This window comes from Acanthochromis polyacanthus, chromosome 22 (assembly GCF_021347895.1).
Source record: "Acanthochromis polyacanthus isolate Apoly-LR-REF ecotype Palm Island chromosome 22, KAUST_Apoly_ChrSc, whole genome shotgun sequence".
In the NCBI taxonomy this organism is placed as follows: domain Eukaryota; kingdom Metazoa; phylum Chordata; class Actinopteri; family Pomacentridae; genus Acanthochromis; species Acanthochromis polyacanthus.
This window is the reverse complement of record NC_067134.1, coordinates 9,355,271-9,381,679: the sequence shown is the minus strand read 5'-3', so window position 1 is coordinate 9,381,679 and position 26,409 is coordinate 9,355,271. Positions and strand designations below refer to the sequence as shown.

Genomic DNA, 26,409 nt, shown 5'->3' with positions numbered 1-26,409 from the left:
ACAAAATGAACACAAAAGAAACAAAACGACCACTAAAAGATGTTTTAAAAAATGCATTAAAAAACACAAAGATACAAAACAACTACAAAAAGACATAAAAGAACCATAAAATGACCGAAAAACTACTAAAAAAACAACCAAAAATATACCGTACTACCACTGAAAGATGGAATACCACCATAAAATGACCAAAAAGACACAAAACAAGTACAAAATGATGTAAAAAGACCATTAAAAACAGACAAAAAGACATAAAAGAACCATAAAATGACCGAAAAACTGTTAAAAACACAACCAAAAATATACTGCACTACCACTGAAAGATGGAATATCACCATGAAATGACCAAAAAGACACAAAACAAGTACAAAATGATGTAAAAAGACCATTAAAACATACAAAACAACAACAAAAAGACATAAAAGAACCATAAAATGACCGAAAAACTGCTGAAAACACAACTAAACATATAGAAAACTACCACTAAAAGATGGAATATCACAATAAAATGACCAAAAAGACACAAAACAAGTACAAAACGACATAAAAAGACCATTAAAAGACCAAAAATATACAAAACAACGACAAAAAGATATAAAACAACCATAAAACAATCAAAAAGATACAAAACAACCACCAAAAGATGTAAATAAATATATATATATATATATATATATATATATATATATATACATATATATATAAAATGACCAAAAAGATACAAAATAAGTATAAAAAGACATAAAACAACCATAAAATAACCAAAATCATATAAAACCCCCACAAAAAGACATAAAACAACCATTAAAACACATAAAAAACCAAAAATGTCCAAATAGATACAAAACAACTATAAAAAGATACAAAACAACCATAAAATGACCAAAATAATATAAAAGCACTACAAAAAGACATAAAACAACCATAAAAAGACCCAAAAACCACGACAAAATGACGTAAAACAACCACAAAAAGCCCAAGAAGATAAAAAAAATGACAAAATGACTCAAAACAACCATAACAAGACCAAAAATATACAAATCAAACACTAAAACACATAAAAAACAACCATAAAATGACCAAAAGGTCCTGACAGTGAAGCATGGAGGTGGGAATGTGAAGATACGGGCTGCATGAGCGTAAAAAATGTTTTTTATTCACAGATACAACATAATTTCTGTAGATATACCAAAATACTTGCAGAAAAATCAGTTCCGACTGCGTAAATCTAAACTTGTAGCTTTTAGGAGACACTGTTCAACTTCGAGGTGATGCAGTTTTGAATAATCTGACATTTGTGTGGTGCTGCTCAGTGTTGTACTCGCTGCTGTTGCACTCAATAACAGCTGATCAAATATTTATTCTCCAACAAATAGCTTCAGCAGGATTAATTTGCTGCCCTTCAGGAGGCGTTTTACCACACGTTTGGTCACATTGGTGCTTTATTAAACCTCTAAGTCGTCACCTACAGCCTCAACACAACCTCACGTTAACTGAAAGAACGTGTAATTACAGTTTCATGCTCGGCTTTCTCCTTTTCCGCGGCGCTCACTCAGTGTTCGGGTTTTCCTCACTTTCAAACGCCGTCCTCGGGGACGATTTAACACGCCTGCTGCTTTTCAATGAGCCTCACATCATCTTCCCTTTCTTCTGTTGCTCCCTTTAAATTATCTGCTCTTTTTCTTTGTTCCCTCCCTGCCCCTATGATATTTCATCTTAGACTGCTTTTAAAAAATATATAAATCAGAGAGTAGCACAAATAAGCCTGGTTTCCTGTAACTGTGTCGGGTTGAGAAGCCTCAGGCAAACATTAACGGTGTTCAAAAGTGCAACAATCAAAGAAATGAAAGCTCTTCCATGCTGTACCGTACAGAACTAGAGGGAATTTCTCTATTTTATCGAACCATTTTGTAGATTTGCTGCCATTAGCTCACCATTCCCAGCATCCTTTCACTCTGTCCTTCTGTAGCCTCAGATTATAACCGGTCTGCTCCATATGATGTAACTTTTGCGTCATTTTGTGCATTTTTGGGTTGTTTTAGTTTCCTTTTGTGTAATTTTTGTGCCTTTTTGCACCTTTTGTGTTAATTAAGCACCTTTTGTGTAATTTTTGTGTCTGTTTTTTGTTGTTTTATCACCATTTTGCATCTTTTCTGTGCTTTTTTGGGTCATTTTTGTGTAATTTAAGCATCTTTTTGTCATTTTCATGTCTTTTTGTGTCATTTTTGTGTTATTTAGACATCATTTTGTGGCATTTTTTTGTGCCTTTTTGTGTTATATAAGCACACTTTTGTTTCTTTTTTGTGCCTTTTTGGCAGTTCTTGTGTTATTTAGACATCTTTGCAATTTTTGTGTCTTTTTGTATCATTTTTATGTAATTGTAGCATCCTTTTGTGTCATTATTGTGCATTTTTGTGTCATTTTCCTGTCATTTTAGTACCTCTCCATGCCATTTTTGTGTCTTTTTAGATATTTCTGAGTTCTTCTTCATGCCGTTGTGTTTCCATGGAGCTGCAGGACTTTATACTGCAGAGAAAAATGAATGAAACAGGAAGTGAAAGAAACATCCAGAAACTGGCCCTGCAGCAGGGATCAGGAAACATCTGGTTCAGGATTAACTCCTCAGCTCGACTTAAATCTGAGCTTTGGTCCAAGTCGCCGTTTCCAAGCAAGCTGGAGTTTTTCTTGAAAACTTGAAACCAACATTTACGAGATTTATCCACCAAACTTCTTCTTTTCCTTTCGGCTTTTCCCTTCAGGGGTCGCCACAGTGAATCAATTGCCTCCATCTAACCCTGTCTTCTGCATCCTCTTCTTTAACACCAACTACCTTCATGTCCTCTTTAACCACATCCATAAACCTCCTCTTTGGTCTTCCTCTAGGCCTCCTGCCTGGCAGTGGGAAACTCAGCATCCTTCTACCAATATATTCACTCTCTCTCCTCTGGACATGTCTGAACCATCTCAGTCTGGCCTCTCTGACTTTATCTCCAAAGCCTCTAACATGTGCTGTCCCTCTGATGTCCTCATTCCTGATCCTATCCATCCTGGTCACTCCCAAAGAGAACCTCAGCATCTTCAGTTCTGCTACCTCCAGCTCTGCCTCCTGTCTTTTCCTCAGGGACACTGTCTCCAGACCAAACAACATGGCTGGTCTCACCACAGTTTTGTAAACCTTTCCTTTCATTTTAGCTGAAACTCTTCTATCACACATCACACCTGACACTTTTCTCCAGCCGTTCCAGCCTGCCTGTACATGCTTCTTCACCTCTTTTCCACACTCTCCATTGCTCTGGACTGTTGACCCTAAGTACTTAAAATCCTCCACCTTCTTGATCTCTTCTCCCTGTAACCTCACTCTTCCACTTGGGTCCCTCTCATTCACACACAGATACTCCGTCTTGCTGCGGCTAACCTTCATTCCTCTCCTTTCCAGGGCAAACCTCCACGCCTCTAGCTTCTCCTCCACCTGTTCCCTGCTCTCACTACAGATCACAATGTCATCTGCAAACATCATAGTCCATGGAGACTCCTGTCTAACCTCGTCTGTCATCCTGTCCATCACCATAGCAAACAAGAAGAGGCTCAGAGCTGATCCCTGATGTAGTCCCACCTCCACCTTGAACTCCTCTGTAATACCTACAGCACACCTCACCACTGTCTTACAGTCCTCATACATGTCCTGCACCACTCTAACATACTTCTCTGCCACTCCAGACTTCCTCATACAAAACCACAGTTCCTCTCTGGGCAGCCTGTCATAAGCTTTCTCCAGATCTAAAAAGACACAATGCAGCTCCTTCTGACCTTCTCTGTACTTCTCTATCAACATTCTCAAAGCAAATATTGCATCTGTTGTACTCTTTCTTGGCATGAAACCATACTGCTGCTCACAGATGTTCACCTCTGCCCTTAGTCTAGCTTCAGCTACTCTTTCCCATAGCTTCATCGTGTGGCTCATCAGCTTTATTCCTCTGTAGTTGCCACAACTCTGAACATCTCCCTTGTTCTTAAAGATGGGCACCAGCACACTTCTCCTCCATTCCTCGGGCATCTTCTCACTATCTAAGATCCTGTTGAACAACCCAGTCAGAAACTCTACTGCTACCTCTCCGACACACCTCCATACCTCCACAGGTATATCATCAGGACCAAGTGCCTTTCCACTCTTCATCCTCTTCAATGCCCTCCTCACTTCATCCTTACTAGTCTTTGCTACTTCCTGGTCCACAACAGTCACCTCTTCTACTCTTCGTTCTCTCTCATTTTCCTCGTTCATCAACTCTTCAAAGTACTCTTTCCATCTTCCCATCACACTATTGGCACCTGTCAGCACACTTCCATCCTTATCCTTTATCACCCTAACCTGCTGCACATCCTTCCCATCTCTGTCTCTCTGCCTTGCCAACCTGTACAGATCAGTCTCTCCCTCCTTACTGTCCAACCTAGAATACAAGTCATCATAAGCCCCTTGTTTGGCCTTTGCCACCTCTACTTTCACCTTACGCTGCATCTCCCTGTACTCCTGTCTACTCTCTTCAGTCCTCTCAGTGTCCCACTTCTTCTTAGCTAACCTCTTTCTCTGGATCCACTCCTGTACCTCCTCATTCCACCACCAAGTCTCCTTATCTCCTTTCCTTCCAGACGACACACCAAGTACTCTCCGACCTGTCTCCCTGATCACATTTGCTGTAGTTGTCCAGTCATCTGGAAGCACCTCCTGACCATCCAAAGCCTGTCTCAACTCTTTCCTGAAAGTCATACAACACTTCCTTTTTCAGCTTCCACCATTTGGTCCTCTGCTCTGCCTTTGCCCTCTTCATCTTCTTCACCACCAGGGTCATCCTACACACCACCATCCTATGCTGTCTGGCTACACTCTCACCTACCACTACTTTGCAGTCACTGATCTCCTTCAGATTACACCGTCTACACAAGATGTAGTCTACCTGTGTGCTCCTACCTCCACTCTTATAGGTCACCCTATGTTCCTGCCTCTTCTGGAAGAAAGTATTCACTACAGCCATTTCCATCCTTTTTGCAAAGTCAACCACCATCTGTCCTTCTGCGTTCCTCTCCTGGATACCAAACCTGCCCATGACCTCCTCATCTCTGTTTCCTGCACCAACATGTCCACTGAAGTCTGCACCAATGACAACTCTCTCACTTCTAGGGATGCTCTGCATCACTTCATCAAGGTCCAACCAGAATTTCTGCTTCTCCTCCAGCTCACATCCTACCTGTGGAGCATACCCACTAACAACATTGAACATCACACCTTCGATTTCTAGCTTGAGGCTCATCACTCGATCTGACACTCTTTTTACCTCCAGGACATTCCTGACAAACTCCTCCTTCAAGATAACTCCTACTCAGTTCTCTTCCTATCTACACCATGATAGAACAACTTGAACCCTGCTCCTAAACTTCTAGCTTTACTATGTTTCCACCTGGTCTCCTGGACACACAGTATGTCCACCTTCCTCCTCTGCATCATGTCAACCAGCTCTCTACCTTTTCCTGTCATAGTTCCAACATTCAAAGTCCCTACTCTCAGTCCCAGACTCTTGGTGTTCCTCTTCTCTCTCGTCCTACGAACACACCTTCCTCTTCTCCTTCTTTGACCAACAGTCGTCCATTTTCCACCGGCCCCCTGTAGGTCGACAGCACCGATGGCAGTCGTTGTTAACCCGGGCCTCGACCGATCCGGTATGGAAGTCATACATTTGATTATTTATCCACCAAACTAACCCAACAAAACCCCGAACAGAAAGGATTTAGAGAGGTGAGGATTCAGGGAGGTTCAGGAGTGCCTTGAATTGAGGAGCTCGACTCAGCCGAGATGGAATCTGTAGGAACTCTGTAGGATTAACATAGTTCAATCCTACAAATCAGGATTGACTGTTTTCATTTTTCACCCCATGGAGATCGTCAATGAATCAGACGTCCACAGCTCCGAGGTGAGGGTGTCTTATTTTTTTAAAATGTCCGTTGCTTCCATCTCTAAGTGGGCTAAGATTTAAGGAAACGAGGAACTAAAAAGTGCAATCTGTACACATAAAAGACTCATTCTAAGGTAACAAAACACAACACGATGGACACTGTGTTCCATTCCTGTCAAACACTTTAGAAAAACATTCATCTTTGATCCGTTAATTTCAATATGAGGACGTTGGTTTGGACTTTTTGAAACATTACAATAGATTGTGAATCCAAATGCAAAGTATGCTCACACATGTGCTACCAGGCTGCCATATGACTGACGGTTAGCTATGTGGACAATCCTGAATAATTCATTATGAAAGGGAGTTAGGTATGAAAGGTGACTCATTCGGCAGAGATCATTAAGATCCATTCTGAAATGAATGTGGAGGACTGGAGCGCTCGCTTTGAAGAATGCCAGCAATATAGGCCGACAGAGAAGGCAGGCGAATGATTGAAAGAGGGGGATAAATGGAGTCGGAGAGCGAGGCAGCATGAAGATGAACGGCTGACAATGAATATTAATAATTCATGCGTTAATAAAGCACGTCCAGTGTAAACGCTGCTGCTGAACCTCATCTAAGCAGCACTCAGGTGTATGAACAGACGTCAGCGCTGGAGGATCACAAGGTGAAAACAAACCTAAGGCATGTTGAGTTTAACGGCATTATGTCTAAGAGTACAAGTTAAACTACAAATATTTTAGATAGACTATATTGAAAATTCAGGCCCCAAAGTAGAGAAATCCACTTTTGATGATGGAAACAACACTGAGTAAACCTGTGATTTACAACCAGCCGAACTGCAGAACTTCATCAGTTTTGGACCTATGGACTGTGTCTATGTCTGCATCATGGTTCCACATGGAAAAGAATAACCACAAGAACTAATCTGATTGTGAGGCGTCACGAAGATGAAAAAGGATGCAGAAAGATAGGTCCAAAAACCACTGGAAACACAGCTGTAGCACTAATCAGAGCTCCATTGGTCGTCCTCCTGAAAGGACTCCACAGACAGTATTCTACTTTTGTTTTTGTGTGAAACTGACCAGGACGACCACAGTGAATGTATAGTCCTGACAGTGAAGAAAGGAGGTGGGAGTGATGATGGTATGGAGCTGAACGGGTGGAAGAGGATGGACATCTGTGGATAAACCAAAACACTGTCTGATCAGATGACTGCCAGTCTGTAGAAACTTGAAAAACAAGAATATTCCAGCATTTATACAGGATTTACAACGACAGCAGCAGCATCGCCTCCTTGTGGTCACCTCCACAGGTGATCATCTACAGGTGATCATCTATAGGAGAACATCTACAGGTGATCATCTACAGGTGATCATCTACAGGTGATCATCTACAGGTAAACCTCTACAGGTGATCATCTACAGGAGAACATCTACAGGTGATCATCTACAGGTGATCATCTACAGGTAAACCTCTACAGGTGATCATCTACAGGAGAACATCTACAGGTGATCATCTACAGGTGATCATGTACAGGTGATCATCTACAGGTAAACCTCTACAGGTGATCATCTACAGGTGATCATCTATAGGAGAACATCTACAGGAGAACATCTACAGGTGATCATCTACAGGTGATCACCTACAGGTGATCATCTACAGGTAAACCTCTACAGGTGATCATCTACAGGAGAACATCTACAGGTGATCATCTACAGGTGATCATCCACAGATAAACATCTACAGGTGATCATCTACAGGTGATCATCTACAGGTGATCATCTACAGGAGAACATCTACAGGAGAACATCTACAGGTGATCATCTACAGGTGATCATCTACAGGTAAACCTCTACAGGTGATCATCTACAGGTGATCATCTACAGGAGAACATCTACAGGTGATCATCTACAGGTGATCATCTACAGGTGATCATCTACAGGTAAACCTCTACAGGTGATCATCTACAGGTGATCATCTACAGGTGATCATCCACAGGTAAACATCTACAGGTGATCATCTACAGGTGATCATCTACAGGTGATCATCCACAGGTAAACATCTACAGGTGATCATCTACAGGTGATCATCTACAGGTGATCATCCACAGGTAAACATCTACAGGTGATCATCTACAGGTGATCATCTACAGGTGATCATCCACAGGTAAACCTCTACAGGTGATCATCTACAGGTAAACCTCTACAGGTGATCATCTACAGGTGATCATCTACAGGTGATCATCCACAGGTAAACATCTACAGGTGATCATCTACAGGTGATCATCTACAGGTGATCATCTACAGGTGATCATCCACAGGTAAACATCTACAGGTGATCATCTACAGGTGATCATCTACAGGTGATCATCCACAGGTAAACATCTACAGGTGATCATCTACAGGTGATCATCCACAGGTAAACATCTACAGGTGATCATCCACACGTAAACATCTACAGGTGATCATCTACAGGTGATCATCTACAGGTGATCATCTACAGGTGATCATCTACAGGTGAACAGATGTGTCTGTAAAACATCTGGTGGCTGCAGCAGAGGAGGCTTTCTGTGAATCTGGAGCAGAGGAACGATGCAGCCGGTGATTCTGAAGAGTGTGACGGAGTTAACAGGATTTGATGAATCATTTCACCCAGAAAAAATAAAAACCAGCCAAATGATGAACGGGTTCCATGTAGGAAAGTATCAATGTTTCAGAGCAGCAGCAGAACAACGGTGAGCTTCTACTGGACTCTCACATTCAGCACTAAAGATAAGACGGAAACTACAAACTGATCAGAATGTCACAAATATTTACTTCTAATTAATCAATGTTCAATGCTATGCTGACTTTATTTTACAGAAATATCCTGTAATATTATTACTACATTATGTATTATAATGTAGTAATATAATGTAGGACAATATGAATAAAACAGGTTTTTATATCATTTATTTATCATTATTTAGTCAGAAAATGTTATTGAACTGAATATGTATTTTTTTCAACAGAGGAAAAAAATTAATAAAATCACAAAAATAAACTGAAGTATTTTCCTTTCAACGTGAACAAAAATGAATGAATTACATCTGGAAGATTTAATGCGAATTTACTAATATTTTTTATTTATGTAAAACAAGAACCTGTTAAATCCAGTATATATTCATTCAGTACATATTATAATGTAATATAGATTAATATAATCCAGAAAAGGCACAAAAATGACAAAAAAGATGCTGAAATAACACAAAAGCAACACAAACATGGCCCAAAAAAGACACAAAAGACGGTCAAATTACACAAAATGACCCAAAAACACAGAAAAATGACACAAAAGGATGCTAAAATAACACAAAAATGACACACAAAGACACAGATATGCTTCCAAAAACATTATATTATATTATATTATAGATACATTTGCTGTATCAGAAAAGGAAGTACTGGGTCTAACTATTATTTATATACACAAGAAAAAATAATTAAAATGCATAAATAAACTAAATTTGTATATTTAAAAATAAAATTAAAAATATATTAATACAGATTGTTAAAATACATTTGGACATTGAATGTAATAAAATTTTGTGGAATTAAATGAATTTAAAAATGTTTTTTATTTGAATAAATTTGACTTCACCATTGTAAAAAATATTCATAAAATAAAAATCTGTTTTTGTTTTATTTTTTGGCCGTTTCCATGTAAATTTCCTCCATTAAACAGTGAAAAGTCAAAAATAAACTGATGAATTTACTGTATTTTAACGTGGTATTTTCTGTTTTTTTTACCACAGTTTTTGCGTCTCTGCTGCCAGAAAACAGCAGTTTCAGTTTTTATTCCGACACACATGTTAAAAAATGATTCTTTTTTGTTTTATAATTTAGAATTCAAACGACAGAAACACCTCGACTTCGCAGTCACAAATAAATCCACTAATAAACGAGTCACTTTTTAAGGATTTAGTAAAAAATTCAGTGTTTTTTTATATGTTTTTTTTATATGCATTATATGAATAAAACACGTTTGTTGAAATTAAAAGACAGGACTCCTAACGGTAGAGTTTTACTGGAATGTAAGATTAAAATGATAGGGAAAATAGAGAAAACATGGGAAGTGTTTGGAGCTCACTAATCGTTTTCTGTATTAATTAAAGCCATTAAAGTGTCCAGCAGCGTGAGACGAGCTGAGCAGCTGTTTCCAGATGTTTAATCAGAGTTTATTCACGTCTCTCTTTGACTTTCTCTGCCTGGGAGCCGTTATCTGAGTCCTTCTGGAGCAGCCAACATCCTCTGAGGAGGAATTCAGACGAAATTAGTTTCAGAGTGATTCGCTGCTTTGAAACTAAAAAGTGAAAATGAGTCAAAACTGAAAACGGAGCTTCCTGTGAATCAGCAACTATGAACCCTCTGAACCCCAAGAAGTGGTTTCTGAGCTAAAGTCCTGCAGCTCTACGGAAACACAACAACACGGAGGAGAGACGGCTTATGTGGAGTTAGAATGACACAAAGACAGAAAAATGATACAAAAAGACACAAAAATGACCAAAAAAAAGATACAAAAAATAAACAACGGGATGAAAATGACACAAAAAGACACAAAAATGACATAAAAAAGATACAAAAATAAACAACGGGATGAAAATGATACAAAAAGACACAAAAATGACGGAAAAAAGATTTTAAAAAAATAAACAACGGGATGAAAATGACACAAAAAGACACAAAAATGATGAAAAAAAGATTAAAAAAATAAACAACAGAATAAAAATGATACAAAAAGACACAAAAATGACACAAAAGGATGCTAAAACGTCACAAAAACATGCTATAACAACGAACAAATACACAAACTAACACAAATTACACAGAAAGATGTTAAATAACACAAGAATAACAAAAATTGATACAAAGACACAAAAGTATGCTAAAAGGACACAAGAAGATGTAAAAATAACACAAAAAATGACACGAAATGACACAAAAAGTACACAAAGGATGCAAAAGTAACACAAAAATGACACAAAAGATGAAAAAGTGACACAAAATGAAGCTAAAACCACACAAGAAGATGTAAAAATAACACAAAAATGACAAATTGACACAAAAAGACACAAAAAGTATACAAAGGATGCAAAAGTAACACAAAAATGACACAAAAAGACAAAAATGACACAAAACATACAAAAGTGACGCAAAAAGGACGCTAAAATGACACAAAAATGACACAAAAGGACACAAAAGATGCTTAAACGACACAAAAAGACAAAGAAATGACACAAACATAACACAAATGGATGCTTGATCAAGAAAGTCACAAAAATGCCACAAAAAAATGCTTAAGTTACACAAAAATGACACAAAAATGACACCAAAAGACAAAAATGACACAAAACATACAAAAGTGACGCAAAAAGGATGCTAAAATGACACAAAAATGACACAAAAAGACACAAAAGATGCTTGAACGACACAAAAAGACAAAGAAATGACACAAACATAACACAAATGGATGCTTGATCAAGAAAGTCACAAAAATGCCACAAAAAAATGCTTAAGTTACACAAAAATGACACAAAAATGACACCAAAAGACAAAAATGACACAAAACATACAAAAGTGACGCAAAAAGGATGCTAAAATGACACAAAAATGACACAAAAAGACACAAAAGATGCTTAAACGACACAAAAAGACAAAGAAATGACACAAACATAACACAAATGGATGCTTGATCAAGAAAGCCACAAAAATGCCACAAAAAAATGCTTTAGTTACACAAAAACGACACAAAAATGACACCAAAAGACACAACAGGATGCCTAAATAACACAAGAATCACACAAAATGATGCTTAAATAACACCAAAATGACACAAAACGATGCAAAAATGACAGAGAAAAAACTGAACGAACCACAATGTTTAAAAAAAAAAATGCAAGAAACGTCTATTTTTGACCAGATCCTAAATCTGAGAGTCTGAAACACCAAACTGAGAATTCTCTCTGTTCACCAGAGCTGAAAAACAAAGATGATTCCTACAGAGTTCCATCAGATTCCACCTCGGCTGAGTCGAGCTCCTCCACTGAACCTTCAAGGAACTCCTGAAGCTCCCTGAAGCCTCGCCTCTCTAAATCCTTTCTGTTCGGGGTTTTGTCAGTTAGTTTGGTGGATAAATCTCGTAAATGTTGGCTCCAAGTTTTCAAGAAAAACTCCAGCTTGCTTGGAAACGGCGACTCGGACCAAAGCTCAGATTTAAGTCGAGCTGAGGAGTTAATCCTGAACCAGATGTTTCCTGATCCCTGCTGCAGGGCCAGTTTCTGGATGTTTCTTTCACTTCCTGTTTCATTCATTTCTCTGCAGTATAAAGTCCTGCAGCTCCATGGAAACACAACGGCATGAAGACGAACTCAGAAATATATATAAAAAAGACACAAAATGACATGGAGAGGTACTAAAATGACAGAAAAATGCACGAAAAAGACACAAAAATGACACAAAACGATGCTAAAATTACACAAAAAGACAAAGAAATTATCAAAAAAGATGCATAAATTACACAAAAATAACAGAAACAATGCTTAAATTACACAAAATGATCCCATAAGGCACAGAAAAACACAAAACGGTGCTTAAATAACATAAAAATGACACAAAAAATAACAAAAAAGATGCCTAAATTACACAAAAGTGAAACAAAAAGGCACAAAAATGACATAAACATGCTTAAATTATGCACAAATTACTCCAAAAGGCACAGAAAAGATGCAAAAGTCTCCTAAAATAACACAAAAATGACACAAAAAGATACAAAAATGACAAAAAAGATGCTTAGATTGCACAAGAATGACACAAAAGACACAAAAATTACACAAAGGGATGCTAAAAAGACATAAAAATAACAAAAAGATGCTTAAATTACACAGAAATGACCATAAAAGACACAATAATGATATAAAAAATTATATAAATATCCTTAAATTATACAAAAATGACCCAAGTGACACATAAATGACACAAAAAGATGCTTAAATTACACAGAAATGACCATAAGAGACACAATAATGATAAAAAATTATATAAATATCTTTAAATGACACAAAAATGACACAAAAAGATGCTTAAATTACACAGAAATGACCATAAAAGACACAAAAATGATAAAAAAATTATATAAATATCCTTAAATGACACAAAAATGACACAAAAAGATGCTTAAATTACACAGAATTATCCAAAAAGACACAAAAATGACAAAATGATACCTAAAAAAATGTAAAAATGACACAAGAAGACACAATGACACAAAAGGATGCTAAAATAATAGAAAAATGACATGGAGAGGTGTTAAAATGACAGGAAAATGACACAAACAGGCACAAAATGACACTAAAAGATGCTTAAACAACACAAAACTTACACAAAAATGAAAAAAGATGCTTAAATAACACAAAGAAGAGCCAAACAGCCACAGAAAAGATGACTTCAGACTTCAGACTTCATTTCTCCTGTTTTCTCTCTCATTTTAAAGCTGTGTTTCAGGAAGTAGACCGATCCGGCTCTGATTCATTGCTGTGTAACAGTGAAGTTTTCAGACTGACAGCAGGGAGCAGTCAGCTGAGGAATGATTGCTATAATATGTGACTGGAGTTTAAAACAGCGAATCTTAAAGAGTTCACTTTTATGAATCGCTGATGCAACCGGATGAAATGTTTCCTGAATAAATTGAAACATTTACGGCACGTGCATCAGTTCCCCCAGAAAAAACATGAATGAAGAAAGTTCACTCAGTTTATGGAGGATTTTTTGAACATTCATGTTTTATTTCTACTCACTAAAGGTTCATTTCTAATCTAAAGTCCTGCAGCTCTACAGAAACACGACAGAGAGTCAGACACGCCTAAAATAACACAAAGGAATGCTGAAATAACACAAAAATGACACACGACACAAAAATTACCTAAAAAAAGCATCAAATCACACAAAAGAATGCTTAACTAACACAAAAAGACCCAAAGAGAGACAAATACAAGCTTAAATAATACAAAAATGACACAAAAAGACACAAAAATTACACAAAAGGATGTTTAATTAACACAAAAAGACACAAAAATTACACATAGGGATGTTTAATTGACACAAAAAGGCACAACAATTACACAAAAGGATGTTTAAATAACACAAAAAGGCACACAAACTACACAAAAGGATGTTTAAATGATACAAAAGGCACAAAAATTACACAAAAAGTTGGTTAAAAAAACAAAAAGGCACAAAAATGACACAAAAGGATGTTTAAATAACACAAAAATGACACAAAAAGGCACAAAAATGACACAAAAGAATGTTTAAATAACACAAAAACACACAAAAAGGCACAAATAGATTCTTAAATAACACAAAAATGACACAAAAAAGCACAAAAAGACACAAAAAGGACCAAAAAGGATGCTTCACTAACACAACAAGACCCCAAAAAGACACAAATAGTTGATTAAATAACAGAAAAATGACACAAAAAGGTACAAAATGGCACGACAGACAAAAAAATGTCCAAATAGACACAAAAAATGCTTAACTAACACAAAACAGAAGCAAAAAGGGACAAATAAGAGCTTAAATAACACAAAAAATGACACAAAAAAACACAAAAATGACACAAAAGACACAAAAAAGCACAAAATTACACAAAAATTACATGAAAACGCATAAAATCAGACAAAGAGATGCTAAAATAACACAAAAACAATAAAAAAAGACCCTTAAAGACAGAAAAGACAAATGAAGCTTAGAATTTGATCAGCAGGAGATGAACTCTACGTTCCTCTAACGGTCCTCTAACGTTCCTCCAGCAGCTCTAACGGTCCTCTAACGTTCCTCCAGCAGCTCTAACGTTCCTCTAACTCTAACGTTCCTCTAACGTTCCTTTAACGTTCCTCTAACGTTCCTTTAACGTTCCTCTGACGTTCCTCCAGCAGCTCTAACGTTCCTCTAACTCTAACGTTCCTCTAACGTTCCTCTAACGTTCCTTTAACGTTCCCCTAACGTTCCTCCAGCAGCTCTAACGTTCCTCTAACTCTAACGTTCCTCTAACGGTCCCCTAACGTTCCTCTAACGTTCCTTTAACGTTCCCCTAACGTTCCTTTAACGTTCCTCTAACGTTCCTCTAACCAAACATCTGCTGCTTTCCTGTACACTGACAGCAGGTCTGCAGGTGAGTCTGGACGATCGATAAAGTTAATGATTAACCAATAAAACCAATCAGGAGCATTATGGATGTGATCACCATGGAGACCGTCAGCAGGTCACACCTTTGACCCCGTTTGTTTGTTTGTTTGTTTGTTTGTTTGTTTGTTTTTAGCCGTAAACCGGTAAATGATCTGCTTTAAAGTGTCCAGGTGGAGCTCCGCTAAACTTTCATCCCTCCAGCTCCTCCTCACACTGAATTTACTCCAGCTGGCTCCTCAGGGAGGCTCTACTCACGGGTCCCGTCGAACCGGGTGGCGATGGTGTCCAGGAAGGTGTTCTGCGGGGCGATCAGACCCCGCATCACCGGCATGCGGGACCGCGTCGAGCCGCGTCTCTCCCGGCGCTCCGAGCCGTGGCCGTCCGCCGCCGTGGACACGAAGCCCGGCAGGAACCTGGACGACGTCCCCGGCGCTCCCCCCAAGCCCTGGAGGAGGGCGCCGAGCCGAGACACCCGGGACTCCACGGTCCCGGTGGGGCTGGAGGTCCCGGAGCAGAGAGGAGCCCGCCGGAGGGAGCCGAGATCCGGGGAGAGGAGGGACGGAGGGACGGTGGACGGAGGACGGTCACATTTACGCACGGATGTACCGCAGCAGCACCACCTCCTCTCCTCTCCTCCTCTCTGGGTCCTCCTTCCTCCCTCCACACTCTTCATCATTCCTCCTCCTCCTCATCACCTCCTCCTTTTAGATGTTACTGACCAATTCAGTTCACATTTAGCTCTGCGAAGCTGCAAAATGAAGAAGATAAAACATGTTCAGGTCCTCTGAATACACCGGAGAAAGGAATTCTGTCCAATAATAAATAAATGAAAATAATAATGAAGGCTCATATAAATAGTAGAATGTGTCTACATGATGGGAATATCTGTCAACTAATGGGATTGTAATGTTGTAAAAACACACAAAATTCAATGTAAAATTAACATTTTTTGACCCACTGACATGTAAATTCACATTTATTTATTTAAATAACTGTTAAATTATTTTATTGTTATTTTCAACTCACAATATTCATAATTTTACTCTGAAATAAAGAAAAATATCTGTAAAATAATATGATTTTACGGTCAAAATACAGTTTTTGGGGGGTAAAAATAGTGATTTTTGCTTTTCTTTATGTTTGTTTAGTCGACATGTAAATTATCATTTAAATCATTATTATTTTTTAATCATTTTTAACCCACAATATTTGCATTTTTGCTTTCAAATAAATATAAATGTCTGTTTTAAAAGGGATTTTAATGTGATTTTAGACAAAACAAAAAAAAATTGTAAAAATACCATTTTTATTTTTATTTTTTACACTTAACATATAAATTAACAATTATTTTTTAAAATATCAGTTAAATTTTTATTATTCTTATTATTTCATTTTCTTCTTCTTCTTCTTCTTTTTTAGAAATATTTGTAAAATCAAGTTATTTTAATGTGATTTTATGGTCAAAGTTTGACCATAAAATTATTTTTTTAATTGACACATAAAATAGAATTTAAATTATTCTTTTTCTCTACTTTTTAACCCACAATATTCACATTCTTCCTTTCAAATCAAGACAAATGTCTGTTAAATAATGTGATTTTAAAGTGATTTTACTGTCAAAACACAAAAATAAATTCTAAAAATAAAGGTTCTTGTTTTTTTCTTTTGGAAATTAACATTTATTTTGCAAAATAACAGTTAAATTATTTCTTTATTTATTTTTCACCACATTTTAACACACAATATTCACAATTTTCCTTTCAAAAAAGACAAATATCTGCAAAATAAATTTATTTTATTGTGATTTTACTGCCACGTTGTGAAAACACTTTTTTTTTTTTTTTTTTGCAAAAACGCAGATTTTTCTGATCTAACAATATTCAAATTTTGGACAAAACAATTTCTTTAGTTGTAATTTAAAAAAATAAAAGTTTCAAAATTTAAAAAAAATGTAAAATTACCGTAAAATATGAACAAATGTCTTTTTAAAAATTGCTGTATAAATGACTACAGTTCTCTTTATTAGAATAAGAGGTTAAATGAATAATCTAAGTCGATTTACTGATTTTAATATTTATCATCCAGAAGTGAGAACTCTGCTTTATATTTAAAATGCACACAGACCTAAAGCATCTAAAGTGATTGAAGTAAAACAACAACAGTCCTCGTCTTCTTTCAAATTCAAACAGAGATGTGTAAAACCCTGTTGGAGCTTTAATTCCTTCACAGAGAGCAGCTGCTGCTTAAACATGAAATGACCAAAGAGCAGCCAGCAGCTCCTCATTTCCTCCTGAGCTCTTCGTTTCTGTTTCATCTTTGAGTAAATATGAAACCAAACAGTGAATTGGAGCCGATGCCAGAGGAAGAGAAAATGAGATGAAGAGGTGTCTGCAAACACAAACAGATTCTAACAGTTTGTTTTCATGTTAAAGGAATCCAGCACAGAGATGATATTTAGATATTTAGATGCAGCTGAATGTGAGGAGAGAGCGCCATCTGCAGGACGCCACGCTGCACGACAACCTGGATAACATCTGTCACTGCTGTGGAACGACAAAGACGAGACATGAAATGACAAAAATGAGACAAACGAGACAAAAAAGAAACACAAAACACCAGAGATGAGACATAAAATGGTAAAATATGAGACACAAATGACAGAAAATGTGACAAAAAAGGAGACAAACAGCACAAACAAGACAAAAAATGATAAAAAGAACACAAAATAACACAAAAAATGAGACAAACAGTCAAAAGTAATACAAAAAAATAAGAAAAACGACAGAAAACAAGACAACACAATGGGACAAGCAACACAGATGATACAAAATGAGACACAAAACTACAAAGATATGCATAAAATGACAAAAAATTATATACAAAAGACAAAAAATGAGACAAACGATACAAAGAAAGACAAAAAAATTAGACAAATGACGCAAAACAAGACAAAAATTTGACAAACAATGCAAAACAAGACAAAAAATGAGACAAATGACACAAAACATGACAGAAAATGACAAAAATGACACTAAACAAGACATAAAAATGACACAAAATGCCAAAAAATGAGACCAACAATAAAAAGCAAGACAAAAACACTTCACAAATGACACAAAACAAGACAAAAAATTAGACAAACGATACAAAACAAGACAAAAGAATGAGATAAATAACACAAAACATAGCAAAAAAAATACAAAAATGGCAACAAACGAGATGAAAAAAAGTACAAACAACACACGTGAGACAAAACAACAAAGATGAGATACAGTGACAAAAATGAGACCCAGAGGACAAAAAATTAAACAAACAACATAAAACAAGACAAAAAATGAGACACAAAACAAAAAAGGCAAGACAGAATGACAAAAATGACAAAAAATGAAATAAATGAAATAAACGACAGTAAACCCAACAGTAAAAAATAATACTAAAAATAGGAAAAATGACAGAAAACAAGACAAAACAAATTAGACAAACGACACAAAATGTGACCAAAAAAAGACAGAAAACAAGGTAAAAAAAAACGGGCAAGCAACACAGACGAGACAAAAAAAATACATGAAACAACAAAGACAGGACACAAAATGACAGAAAGTAAGATACACTGAACAAAATAATGACAGAAAGCGAGACACAAAATGACAAAATAAATGAGACAAATGGTCAAAAATAATATATGACAAACGGACCACCAAGAGATGGAAAACAAACACAAAGAGACACACAGTGACCACAAAGAGACATCCAGCAATGATAAAATGATCACGAAAGACATAAAACAATGAGAAAAAGACAAAAAAATGACCACAAAAAGATGCAAACGGACCACCAAGAGAAGAAAAACAAACACAAAGAGACACACAGTGACCACAAAGAGATGTCCAACAATGATGAATGATCACAACAGACACAAAACAAGTAGAAAAAGACAAAAAATGACCACAAAAAGATGCAAACGGACCACCAAGAGAAGAAAAACAAACACAAAGAGACACACAATGACCACAAAGAGACGTCCAAGAACGATGAAATGATCACAAAAGATACAAAATAACTAGAAAAAGACAAAAAAATGACCACAAAGAGGCGTCCAACAACAATGAATGATCACAAAAGACCCAAAACAATTAGAAAAAGACAAAAAATGAACACAAAAAGATGTAAACTGACCACCAAGAGAAGAAAAACAAACACAAAGAGACACACAGTGACCACAAAGAGACACACAGTGACCACAAAGAGATGTCCAACAATGATGAATGATCACAACAGACACAAAACAATTAGAAAAAGACAAAAAAATGACCACAAAATGATGCAAACTGACCACCAAGAGATGAAAAACCAACACAAAGAGACACACAGTGACCACAAAGAGACGTCCAACAACGATGAAATGATCACAACAGACACAAAACAATTAGAAAAAGACAAAAAAAGACCACAAAGAGATGTCCGACAACGACGAAATGATCACAACAGATACAAAACAACTAGAAAAAGACAAAAAATGACCACAGAGACGTCCGACAACGATGAAATGATCACAAAAGATACAAAATAACTAGAAAAAGACAAAAAAATGACCACAAAAAGATGCAAACTGACCACCAAGAGATGAAAAACCAACACAAAGAGACACAGTGACCACAAAGAGACATCCAACAACATTAAAATGATCACAAGAGATACAAAATAACTAGAAAAAGGCCAAAAAATGACCACAAAACGTTGAAAACTGGTGGGAGTTTGTGTGTGAACCTGACCAGGACTACCACAGTGAATGCAGAGTCCTGACAGTGAAGAACGGAGTTGGTTATATGGAGCTGTAAGAGTGGAAAAGATGTCATGGAGATGATATTTATAGATGAATATTGGTGGATAAACCAAAACACTGTCTGCAGAAGGTTGAAGAAGAAGAATATTCCATCAGAGAACCATCCAAAGAAATAAATCATAGAAGAAGAATGAAGTTAAAACTCCAACCTGACTTCATAGAAATTAAACAGATTTGGGGTATTTTAAAGACAAAGGTGGAGCAGCACAGTCTGTAAATAACAATAATAATGATCAGATGTGATCCTCAGTAAAGACTTCTGTTCCTACTTTCTAAAACAAAGTCTTCGTTTCACAGAACACCTCGTTGTTGGGTTACCGGTGTGAAGGCTGTGGATGTTTGTCAGAGAGCTGCTTGTCGCCTTCTGTTTGCGCTGATCTCACTCCTCATCACTGTTTTAGTTTTCAACCTGCAGCTGAGTCACCGAGTGGATGACGGAGCAGCTTCCGCCCCGTTATATCACCGGTTTCACACACAAATGCAACAATACGAGAACTCGCTCTCAAGGGGACAAACCTGGAAACAATGAAGGGTCAGAATAAGCAGCGTCGGATGAAATATGACGCTTTTAGCACAAGTAATAAAAAACAAAATGAGAGTTTGACTGGAGAAGCTCTCAAACTAGTGAGCGGAAGGTGATTTATTGGAGATTTTTGTTTTTGTTTGTGGGATGAAAAAATGAAAAGATTTTGGATTCAGCAGCATCGTGTGTTTCTCCTACGTCCACAACAGCAAAGAACTAAAACCCATCTCTCTGATGCAGCCACGTATTTTTGAGGACAAATCCCAGTCGTCCTACCTACCATCATCATGTCCACTTGTTGGAAAGAGGCTCCATGGAAAGAACGAAGACGAGACGGCGTTCCGTGTGGACATCCCTCTCCTAGAGTCAGTGAGGCTCTCCAACCTTTGTGACACCAGGCGTAGGTTATACTGGTCTGTTTAGCTATGCATACCTGCAGGGCCGGCCGCTGGCATAAACACTCTATGCCGTTGTTTATAGCCACATCCACTAGAGGGGGCCACACCACAATAAGTGTGTGATTCACATTTTGTCCCTGTCTTTATTCCAGTAAAACATTAATCTGTTAATGCTGTTAATCATGTGCATGTGTGTTTTAACCCAATTACAAGCTGTGCACATGATTTGGTAGTTGCCCTGTGCATGTTTTGGGGCCACAAAAAAAATCTTGCTTAGGGCCACCAAAGTCCTAGGGCCGGCCCTGCATTCCTGTTTCATCAGCTCCCAAACATTAAGGGTGATTAGCTTAGAGCTTTTGGGTTTCTGTGCAGATTACTGGTTAATTAGTTTTTGGTTAGTTAGGGTTCCCTTGTTTCCTTTCCATGCCTTGGTGTTGCCAACAGTGGGTTAGTTCTGGGTTTAGTTTTGGTTATTAGTCCTCCCTACCTCTAGAGGCTCCGAGGTTCAGTTTTCCTTAGTTTACCCCAGTTCAGATAGTTAGTTCGGTTTGAGCATAGACTGTATATAAAGATGGACGTAGCATCTGGCTCCAAAAAGGAAGCCCACCCGGAAGTGTCAGAAACTTGCAATATCACGCCGTCCATTAGGGTTGGCTCCAAAAAGCTTTTGCTCCATAGACCCCAATTCATCACTGGAAAAAATAAAATTTGATAGACTGATGTTCTACAGCTCAGGATTTTTTTCCTGTTAGTTTTCATGGTCAGAATGAGAGATCAGGTGGCCGATCTTAAAATAAATCAATACTGAATTTTAAATAAATCGTTAAAGTAGGCGGAGCCAGGGGCGTGGCTATACTTGATTGACAGTCCCATAGACTGGTCCTGCCCCTAGTGGTGTTTGATGACGCTTTTTTACGTCACTGGCTCCAAAAAATCCAAAATGGCGACCAGGAAGTAGCAAAATCCGGGCTTCATTTTCTCGGCGTTGAAACCAACGGGTGACGTCATGGTTAGTTCACGTCTGGTCTCTGTATTGTCCCTGAGTTTGTGAATAAAAGCTTTCTAAATCGCAATTCTGTCTACCCTCTCATTTCCTGCATTTGAGCCTCCAACACCCGCCGTAACATGCAGAGCTGCATTTACCCAGACAGCAGGGTGTCCTCTGAGGAAATAAAGCGTCAGGACAACAGGGACAAAAATAAATAAATGATAAAAAATACAGTACCGTTCAAAAGTTTGTGGGTCATTTAGAAATGTCCTAATTTTTGAAAGGGTTTTTTTCTTTCAATGAAGATAACAATCCTAAATCCAGTCTAGACATTGTTAATGTGCTAAATGACTATTCTAGCTGGAAACGGCTGATTTTTAATGGAATATCTCCATAGGGGTACAGAGGAACATTTCCAGCAACCATCACTCCTGTGTTCTAATGCTACATTGTGTTAGCTAAAAAGGCTCATTGATGATTAGAAAACCCTTGTGCAGTTATGTTAGCTCATGGATAAATGTGTGAGTTTACATGGAAAACATGAAATTGTCTGGATGACCCCAAACTTTTGAACGGTAGTGTCGGTCAACTTCAGCTGATTTTCGAGCAACTTTAACACAGAGCAACTTTAATATTGTGAGGATTCTGCCTCTGTTACTGCCTTTTTGTTCCTTTTCCTGTGTTTTCCTCCTGTGTTGTTGGTCTCTCTGGCTCCCTCTGTCGGCTGATTGTTGTCACCTGATGCAATCAAGCTCAGACTCATTTCACCTGGTCCTCTCCTCTGTTTTTAAGCCCTGCCGTTTCTCTCAGTCGTTGCTGGTTTATCATCTTGGATTCGCTCAGACTCTGTTCCCTCCTTACCTCTGGATTACGCCTGCTTCCTGGACCACTCTGCTGATTTAAAGTGTTCTAAATGGTTCATGAGCGCACACATTACACCAGTGAAACTCGTCATAATTCCAGATTTTTGTGTAAAATGTGGACTTTACTTTGTGTGTGGGATTCCCCTGAGGTTAAACAAACAATAGAAATGTATTTCAAAAACTATTTCAGTATTTATTTTATTTTATTTTATTTTGGGACTTTATCCAAACAGCAGAATTCCACAAATATTGAGTCCTTAACAATCAGTCTGAGCCTCCTGCATGCTAAGAAATGACCTGTATACCAACATTAGTAACTGAGTAAGTTTTTTATTTTATACTGCAACACATATGTGTACATGCATACAAATAATATATTGTCTAAAAAACCCATCAAAGTATAACCTTTCATTCTCTGTATTTAATTTGGTTTCCATCTCAGTCCAATATTATCCTCTGACAGGTAGAGAAGTCAAAGTATAAAGCTGCTAAAAATGGAAATACTTCAGTAAAGGACCTTAAATGTATTCATAAATACGGCATTTTTTTTCTAAACTGTTTGAAGTGATCCTTTAATATTTGTGCTGCAGTTGAAGCAGATGACCAGCAGATGTCAGTGCAGCATTAATAACAGAAATAAGTCTGAAGAAACGCACATTTCCTGTGGTTTTATTTATTTCTGTTTACATGTAGAAGCTGTTTACTCACACAGGAACAGTTTCAGAGCAGAGAATGATCAATTATGGGGTTCAGCAGGAATTCAGATTAATGAGGGAGAAAACCAAACAAAATCTGAATGTTCACGACTGTCAGGTTTAATAAAAATATTTCATCTGCTGCTGGTCAATTTTCATCCACTGATCAGTAAAGCTTGATGGTATTCTAAAGTATTACATCATCATTTATGTGTTAATTATGATTTCTGTTGTTTAAACTATGATTTTATAAAGTTATGAAATGTGTGTAGTGGAGGAATGGAATGTATTTATTATTTACTGTTAAAGATTTTTAATGTTATTTGTCAGATCAACATCAGTGATTTTCAAAAATCTAAAATACTTGTCAAATTAAAAACAAATAACCCTGAAATGTTGATTTTACAGACGAAAAACTGGATCTGGACAGATTCACTGTTAAAAATTCAGTAATTATATAAATACACTGCTCAAAAAATGAAAGGAACACTTTTTAATCTAAATATTGCATCAAGTCAGTGAAACATGTGGGATACTGATCTGGTCATGTCAGTAAAAGAGAGGCTTTTTAGTCAGTTTCAGCTGCTTTGGTGTTCATAAAATTAACAACAGATGCACTAGAGGGGTAACAATGAGACACCCCCCAAAACAGGAATGAGTTTACAGGTGAAGGCTACTGACATTTTATTCCTTCCTAATGTTTTCTGACTGTTTTTCACTAGTTTTGCATTTGGCTAGGGTAAGTGTCACTTCTGGTAGCATGAGGCGATACCTGGACCCTACAGAGGTTCCACAGACAGTCCAACTCCTCCAGGATGAAACATCAATGCGTGCCATTACCAGAAGGTTTGCTGTGTCTCCCAGCACATTCTCAAGAGCATGGAGGAGATTCCAGGAGACAGGCAGTTAGTCTAAGAGAGCTGGACAGGACTGTAGAAGGTCCTCAACCCATCAGCAGGACAGCTATCTGCTCCTTTGTGCAAGGAGGACCAGGATGAGCACTGCAATAGCTCTACAAAATGAGCTCCAGCAGACCACTGGTGTGAATGTGTCTGATCAAACAATCAGAAAGAGATGTAATGAGAAAGGTCTGAGGGTCTGACATCCTCTAGTGGGTCCTGTGCTCACTGCCTGACACCGTGGAGCTCGGCTGGCATTTGCCATAGAACACAGGAATTTGCAAGTCCACCACTGGTGCCCTGTGCTTTTCACAGATGAGAGCAGGTTCACCCTGAGCGCATGTGACAGACATGAAACGGTCTGGAGAAGCCGTGGAGAACGTTATGCTGCCTGTAACATTGTTCAGCATGACCGGTTTGGTGGTGAGTCAGTGATGGTGTGGGGAGGCATATCCATGGAGGGACACACAGACCTCTACAGGCTGGACAACGGCATTCTGACTGCCTTTAGGTATCAGGATGAAATCCTTTGACCCACTGTCAGACCCTACATTGGTGCAGTGGTCCTGGATTCCTTCTGGCGCACGACAATGCCCAGTCTTATGTGGTAAGAGAACTCAGGCAGTTCCTGGAGGATGAAGGAACTGATACCATTAGCTGGCCCCCATGCTCACCTGACCTGAATCCAATAGAACACCTTTGGAACATTATGTTTTGTTCCATCCAGCATCATCAGGTTGCTCCTCAGACTGTCCAGGAGCTCAGTGATGCCCTGGTCCAGTTCTGGGAGGAGATACCCGTCGTCTCATTCAGAGCTTGTCCCGACATCTTCAGTCATGCATACAAGCACATGAATATACAACTACTGAAGACCATTTTGAGTTGCTGCCAAGGAATTTCAGAAAGATGGACCAGCCTGCCACATCAGTTTTTCACTTTGATTTTGGGGTGTCTTGAATTTGGCCCTGCTGGGGGGTTGATAATTTTCATTCCCATCAAACAATGTGGCACTTTTCATTCCTAACACATTATCCAGTCCATATCAATGCTAATATCCAGTTTGTTTTTCCCTGTATTGAAATATGATGTATTTTCTAAGTGTTCCTTTAATTTTTTTGAGCAGTGTATGTATTTGAACATATAAAATATTTGATGTTTACACAGATTTATATATAATAAATGTAAATTATACAATAATTAAATTATATTGTTTTTCAAAATAAAACAAGAAAAAAATGAAACAGGAAGTAACACAAACATGAATTTGAACAGAGTCGAAGTAGATGGAAACACACAGACAGACAGATGTTTTCAATGTGTTTTATGTCAACAAATTAGTGTACATCTGTTTTTGCCATTTTTAATTTTTTAACATGTATTTCAAAAATTCAGAGTGTATATATATATATATATATATATAAGTACACATAAAATTTTATTTTATTTTGAAAAAATAAAATTTAATAAAAAAATATTTTTTGATTAATAAAAATATAAGAAATATATTTACTATATATAACATATATTGCTTATATTTTTATTAAATTAGAAATATAAGAAACATATTTGCTATATTTTAGATTTATTTCAATACAATTTAATTATTCATATATACATGTATATTAAAAAATGCATTAAAAATGAAGCAAAATGTAATGAAAATTATTATTATTATTATTACTACTATCATTTCAAATTCATGGTCTTTAATGGTATTTTGCATTGGACTTGTACTTTAAAGACACACACACCAAATAAATAGAAATAAAATATGATGAAACTCAGATTAAGATCGTGAACATTTCCCACTACTGTTACTGAGGAATAGAGCGGATGTATTGATAGATTATTAGTCCATGCATTGATAGATCATTGATCTGTGTATCGATAGACTATTAGTCCATGTATTGATAGATTATTAGTCCATGTATTGATAGGTTATTGGTCCATGTATTGATAGGTTATTGGTCCATGTATTGATTGATCATCTCTGTAGTAATCGGATCACGTGAGCAGCAGCTCGCGCTG

At 37.3% G+C, this 26,409-nt stretch overlaps 1 protein-coding gene across 1 annotated transcript in view; it reads right to left on the bottom strand.

The window, feature by feature from the left end:
- The window catches only part of LOC110964295 (potassium voltage-gated channel subfamily H member 8-like), a 55,183-nt gene extending 39,311 nt beyond the window's left edge, over nucleotides 1–15,872 (bottom strand). Inside the window, exon 1 of the mRNA XM_051943456.1 lies at nucleotides 15,428–15,872. Within this exon, the coding sequence (XP_051799416.1) occupies nucleotides 15,428–15,848 (421 nt within the window). The 5' untranslated portion in view covers nucleotides 15,849–15,872. The remainder of the gene's footprint in view (nucleotides 1–15,427) is intronic.
- Between the last annotated feature and the right edge of the window lie 10,537 nt (nucleotides 15,873–26,409).